General features: G+C 44.7%; 1 protein-coding gene across 1 annotated transcript in view; it reads left to right on the forward strand.

The window, feature by feature from the left end:
• The window catches only part of LOC125261514 (protocadherin Fat 4), a 95,773-nt gene extending 89,467 nt beyond the window's left edge, over window positions 1-6,306 (forward strand). Inside the window, exons 16-17 of the mRNA XM_048180068.1 lie at window positions 894-1,155; window positions 3,025-6,306. Of these exons, the coding sequence (XP_048036025.1) occupies window positions 894-1,155; window positions 3,025-4,919 (2,157 nt within the window). The 3' untranslated portion in view covers window positions 4,920-6,306. The remainder of the gene's footprint in view (window positions 1-893; window positions 1,156-3,024) is intronic.
• The last annotated feature ends 745 nt before the right edge of the window (window positions 6,307-7,051 follow it).

The following is a 7,051-nucleotide window of genomic DNA, read 5'->3' on the forward strand; positions in this document are numbered from 1 at the left end:
AACACGAAGGTGCCCCCGGTGGCCGATTTCTTTAGAATTTCTCACAGGCCTCTAGGGCCATGAGTCAAACAGGCCCTAATGAGTTTCGTTCCGATCGGCCTCCGTTAACCTTGTCTGATAACTGCTCAAACTTCATTGGCTGATGGCTGCCATGTTTTTTGAGATGTCCTCATAGACAATCATGGCATGCCAACAAACTGCATGCCAATTTTCAAGTCATTCGGACTAACGGTGAAGTAGTTATAGCTCTAGTTATTATAGCTATAGTTTTTTTTTCCTGTTATAGCACCACCAAATGGCCAGTCGCCGCATGCTTTTTCACTCCGTTCATGAGTTATAGCCATTTTAGTAAAAGTGGCTCCACCCACTTCAAATGTTTTGGCGGCCCATAGGGACCATGAATCGAAATTTCAACTTTTTGTTATAATTATTGACACTCAGACTCCAGAGAATCTCGCTGCACTGGTTTAGTTCCGATCGGGCCAAAAACCTAGGACTAGTTCGCAAAAGTAGTTTTTTCAAAAAATCCAAAATAAGAAATTTTTGCAGAACGATGAATGAATCCAAGACATTTTGTCTGTCTTGAGCCAACAATGTAAGACACTTAAGCCTACGCCTAACGGTTTAGGATTTATGAGCCATTTCGTACTTTTGACCGCTATAACGCCCCCGTCAGGCCGATCAGGGCGAGCCTTGGTGATGCTGTAGACAGTTTGATTACTACCAGCCCTCAAAGAATTACGGTTTGGTCTGCCCAATCACTTTAAGAGGAGAATGCTGATCCTTAGAAATGTTAGCAATTACAATAGGGTTTCAGCGCTATGCGTTTGAACCCCTAATAAAATAAAGTTGCCTCACGTCATTGACCGTCTCTCTCTCTCTTTCTGTCTCAGCTGAAGAATGGACTTCTGCAGTACGTGTCTGACGCCGGTGTCGCCGGTAAAGTGGAAAGGATTGTGGGAGATGTTGTTTTGTCTGACGGTCAGTGGCACACACTGCTGCTTCAGAGAAACGGATCATCCACCGTTCTGCGGATCGACGAGTCCAGCTCGAAAGTCATTCTGCACAATACGCAGGACTTCGGAGGGATCGACGTGCACACACTGTCTCTCGGGGGCGTCCCGACTCGACCCGCACAGCAGAAAACCAGCCCAGGTCAGTTCCCATCAGTCCACATTCTGTAAAACCTCTTATATTTCTATATATTGATGCCTATAAGTATCATTACAGAGCAAAACACTATTTACTATTTATATACAAAACAATATTTCCACCATTACTTCTTTAACATACTTTATTAAATTGTGCTGGTTTAAGTTCTCTTAGCAAGCACTTTTGAGTCAACCCTCAATCTATTTTATCCAAAGTAAAACGTGTATAGGTTTTAAATGGCTCTTTTATAGTATTTCAACATGTTACTTGCCATGAAAATAGCGTTATGGCATTAAAACACCAACCAACCAATAATCCCAATAATATATGTACTGTAAGCAGTTTTCAATGAAATGTAGATATGTTAATCTGCAAAAATGACAATGACATAATTCCATGTTAATTATGAACTAAACAAATTTAACAATGAGAAATGTCTGGCTCGCAGGCAGTGGATGCGTCATAGCTTGGCGCAGTCCTTCAGATTTTCTGCCTGAATCAAAACTTGGGAGTGTTTTTCCTCTACGAGTGAAAGTGACAGGAGAAAGTTCAGAGAAAGTGTGTGTGTTTGTGTGCTAACTAGGTTAGACAGCGGACTGCCAACAGGAAAGAATGTCTGAACTTTCCTCTGCGGGACCCGCACAGCGCAGCAATCCACAGAGCACAACTACTGTCCATTAAAAACAGTCACTTGTAGACACTTCAGACACTCACGGAGGGAAAAGACACAACGTTTAGCCTGCGATAAGACTGGAATCTTTATTAGAGCTCCAGACAGACTGAGTAAGATGTGTTCAGTGAGGTCCCATAGGAAGGGAAAAAAGCTTCTTGAAAATCTCAATTGTTTTGCTGAAGTCTCCTTCTCAGATGTTTTTCCCTGAAAAAAAAAACAGTAAGTGTCTATAGTTTCTGAAGTTACGTCTCAAACTGTGCTCAGATTTAGTCAATATGAACATAATCTGAGCCGCTATCCACATTAATTTTGTCAACTATTGATTAATTTGTGTCTGTCTCAGATGTTTCTCCTGAAAGAAAGTTGATGTTTAATTAAAACATAACTGAGGAATCTCTGCACAAAATGATCACCAGCTAATGTTCTTATATGGTCAAATTGAGCTGTTGGGTTGTAACCCACTTTTTCACTGGCATAAGTCAAAATATCAAATAAAATTATCCAAACTATCTTAAGGTAAACATATTTTGTGCACGTAAGGTCATGCCATTTCTGGATTCAAGGGCTGAAAGAGAGAGAACGCAAAATAGAATTGGGCCAATATGCTTTTTCCCTTTAATAAACAGAACCAAATGTTCTCAGTTTGAATGGGGCATAAATTCAATAAACATCGATTTACATTGTTGACTGTTCGTTGTTAGGCAACATGATAGTGCAGGTCTGAATCAGTGACATCAAGATTTTTCCCAGATGGCGTGGTCTTAAAAGGTTGCATTTTTGGCTTGCAGGATACTTATGTTGAAGGGAAGAGTCTGTTTCTCTTCCTCCTGATGTAAAAACGACATTTGTTGATGTGTTTCCCAGGGGGGGAATTTTCTTCTATGTTGGCTGATGCAACAGCAATCAGAAACCCAAACAAAATGTCTCCCTGTGTAGCGTTAAACTAAGCAGTGTCCATTTCTTCAAGTCAGTCTCATTTCTTTGTCGCGTTGGGGAAGCTCTAGCCTCTCGTGTAGCTAAACGATCGACTTGCAACTTATTTTGTCCAAAAATCTGCCCTTTTAGACAATTCTGTATGACTAACATAAAACGTGATCAGTCACAGTTTGTTTTTATCTGCTGTTTAGTAGCAGGTACATCTAAAATACTACTCAAACCATTTCTGAGTAGACTTAATGTTCCTCTCTCTGTTTTTCTAGGTTTTGATGGGTGTTATGCCTATGTGAAATATAACGGAGAGATGCTCCCTTTCAGCGGTGAACACGGGAGCGTTTCCATCTCCAAGACTGATCCCTCAGTGAAGATCGGCTGTCGTGGCCCAAATCTATGCGAGAGCAGTCCATGCTGGGATGGGTTGATGTGCGTGAACCAATGGTACACCTACCAGTGTGTCCCGCCGGGCGACTGCACCTCGAACCCCTGCCAGCACGGCGGCAGCTGCGTTCCCGGTGCTCGTGGAGGCTTCACCTGCATGTGTGAGGAGTTCTACACGGGCAAAGTGTGCGAGAGCCTTGTGGCCTGTCTGGGAGTCCGTTGTCCACAGGGTACAGAGTGCAAGCTGGGAGCCAATGGAGGGTTCACCTGTAGTCCGAGCGCCACCACTGAGGAGATGGTTCTGCCCATTTGGGCGGTTCCTGCAATCGTGGGCAGCTGCGCGACTGTCTTGGCGCTGGTGGTTTTGAGTCTCATACTGTGCAACCACTGCAAGGGCCGCAAGAAAACCAAAGTGCCAAAAGATGAGAAGAAAACAAAGGAGAAGAAGAAGAAGAAAAAGAAAAAAGGCAGCGAGAATGTGGCGTTTGATGACCCAGACAACATTCCGCCCTACGGAGACGACATGACTGTCCGGAAACAGCCAGAAGGAAACCCCAAACCTGACATCATAGAGCGTGAAAACCCCTACCTGATCTACGACGAGACCGACATTCCACACAACAACGAAACCATTCCCAGTGCCCCCTGTGCTCCATGCACAGGGCCAGAGGCCGACATGGAACACTATGACATCGACAATGCCAGCAGCATTGCTCCATCGGATGCTGACATCATCCAACACTACAAACACTTCCGTAGCCACACTCCCAAGTTTTCTATTCAGCGCCACAGTCCGCTGGGATTTGCCCGCCAATCCCCTCTTCCACTGGGTGCCACGAGCTACACCTACCAGCCGACCTACACCCAGGGGCTCCGCTCTACCCCCCTCAGCCATTCAGCTTGCCCTACGCCCAATCCCCTATCACGCCACAGCCCGGCTCCCTTCACCAAGCCATCCTCCTTCTACCGCAACACTCCCACCCGTGAACTCAACTTGGCACGGCGTGAGGGCAGCCCCCTCGATTTCCACGGTGACGTGTGCCAGCCTGGCATGTTCAACTACGCCACACGGTTGGGTCGGCGCAGCAAGAGCCCTCAGACCATGGCGGGTCATGGCTCTCGGCCCGGGAGCCGCCTGAAGCAGCCCATCGAGCAGATCCCATTGGAGAGCGGCCCGCCTGTGGGGTTGTCCATAGAGGAGGTGGAACGCCTCAACACACCTCGACCCAGGAATCCCAGCATCTGCAGCGCCGATCACGGGCGCTCTTCGTCTGAGGAAGACTGCCGTCGACCGCTCTCACGTGTCCGGAACCCTGCGGATGGCATCCCAGCTCCAGAATCCTCCTCCGAGAGTGACTCCCATGACTCCTTCACCTGCTCGGAGATGGAGTACGACCGCGAGAAAGCCGTCTCCTACAGTTCTCGCATGCCCAAGCTTTCCCAGGTCAACGAATCGGACGCCGATGACGAGGACCACGGAGGGAGGCTCAGACAGAGGCGGTACTCCAGCCGACGTGCGGAGGGTGGGCCGGCCAGTGGTCACAACACCCTATCGGAGTATCAGCACCACACTTTACCCCACAAACTGGGCCAAGGGTCCAGCAACAACTTCAACTGGGACAACCTACTGAACTGGGGTCCGGGGTTCACCCACTACGTGGACGTTTTTAAAGACTTAGCACTGCTGCCCGAGAACTCTGCTGCTAAAGACATCGAAATGAAAAGCGGCGACGGCTCCATCACGATTCTGAATGAGGGCGAAGCCGAGCAGTACGTATGAGAAGCACTGAGTCCTCATCTCTTCGCCCTCCGGGACTGGAGTCAGGAGCTGTGATGAACAAATGAGTTTTGATATTTGATTAAGACGAACTTAAATGCAGCAAGGCAGAGCACTGATTCAAATGACGGGCACCGGACACCCTACACACACTTGGGGTTGCACAGACTAGTCATTTCGTTCAGCCATTAGTTCATGTGTTGGGTCTCAGTTGACTAATTGTGTATCATGCAAAGGTGCATCCCATTTTATTTGCATGCCATTATCTTTGTACAGTATTGGCCAATAGTTTTTGTAATTTAGTCAGAGAAAAATAAAGTGAACCCAGGGCACTTTGCGCTGAGTGAACCCCATTGGTGCTGTGTACAACTGAGATTGTCTAAATGTTGCATTTACCGCTGATGTTGGATGCTGTATTGTGAATCATTTATGTTAAGGTAAACAGTGATCATCTGACTAGTAAACGAATAGCTGTGCAACCCCTATTACAAAACGCACACATCCTGGAAGAGGAAGCCGGGAGAGGTGCGGCACTACCACAGACACACATATGAAGTGAATCAGTTCTGGTCCGTCTGTCTGTTCTGCCTGAGATCAGAATGCTAAAATAAAGTTGGTCATAATGAGGGGTCGTTGTGACCCTGCGGCACTGCAGCCCATGACTCTGGGCTCCGTCCATTTGGCTGATTTTCCTGTGTGTCAGTGCCTCGACCTCTAGGAAGCAGATCCATGAGCTCGGTGTGAAGAGCTGGGCCGTATTTGGCTCCGGTTCTTCATGCTCCAGCCAAAAGAGAAAGAAAAGCTCTGGAACCGTCCGCCAAGAACGGGTGTTTCTCATCCTGAATAACTGGCTGCCGTCTAAAACAACAAAACCTCCAGATATGAGATTAATCAGGCCTCTGCCTTCTGGATATTTGAGGATTTACGTTTGGGAGCACGGACACTATGACTTTCTATGGTTGTTTGTATTGGTGTATTGCAGGTTTCGTACAAACACACTTGACCCGTCTAACGCAATGCCCATCTGCTATGAGACTATGAACTTGTGTACATTTTGTATTAATAAGGAAGCTCTTTGGAAGTCAATGTTCTCTGTTGATATGTGTTTTTGTTGTTGTTGTTTTATTTTGCTCTATGTTTTTAAAAATGTACTGTTTCTACTTTTTTACTGTTTATTAACTTAAAGGTTCATCAGCGTTTTTATGGATATTTTTCATATGCTGGAAATGAGGTTCTTACTTTCAGCGGAAGATTGAACTTCTTATTTTTTACATTTGTTACTTATGTAACATCAGTATTTTCCACTATTTTGATAAAACTATAACATAATGTCTGATTTATACGTGTAAAAGCCAATAACAGAATAAAAAAAAAATATTTATTTAAAAAACACCCATTTCAGTTTGATGTGACTAAACTGACTAAAATCAGGCTGTCAAGGGACTTTAAATAGCATCAAGGAATTAAACAGCAATGAATCTATATGAATTGAATAAAACATTTGGGTTTGGAATGAAATAAAGACCTGATGCAGGACAGAAAAACACACAGCGTGACTTTCAACAGTCCTTTACATGTGCAGCTTTCTCTCTAATGACAAATACTCATTATTGTAAATCCAAATATTTCACTTTTGAGTTGTCGTAGTTTTCATATTGTAGTAATATTTAATTAACAAGCAGTTTGAGCAGCACATTTCACTGTAAATTGTTTAATGAATCTCACAGAACGGACACTGAAATCTGTGGTGCATTTCCCGTACAGTGAAGAAACTCGCTGACTACCATAGTACAATGCATCACGACTGACGACTGTTTCCCAAAAAAACTTTAGTAACATGTTCGTTGTTTGAATCACACTGGTCCAACAATATTGGACTGTTGTTAATGACGTCACTAATCACAGGTCGAGAGCTGTTACGAGTTACGGTTTCAGGAAACGCCAAATCATTTAACCATATTGGTAACGATGGAACTTGCAACCATAATTGGCTTTGGGGAAACGCACCCCTGGTTGACGAAATGGATTTCACCCAAAATAGAGAAATTATGGCAAATGTAGTTTTAACATGTTTTACCAATTATGAAATGACACAAAGAGACACGTTTAAAGCTAATAATTATGATTTAAAACTA

This window comes from Megalobrama amblycephala, unplaced genomic scaffold (genome assembly GCF_018812025.1).
Source record: "Megalobrama amblycephala isolate DHTTF-2021 unplaced genomic scaffold, ASM1881202v1 scaffold420, whole genome shotgun sequence".
NCBI lineage: Eukaryota > Metazoa > Chordata > Actinopteri > Cypriniformes > Xenocyprididae > Megalobrama > Megalobrama amblycephala.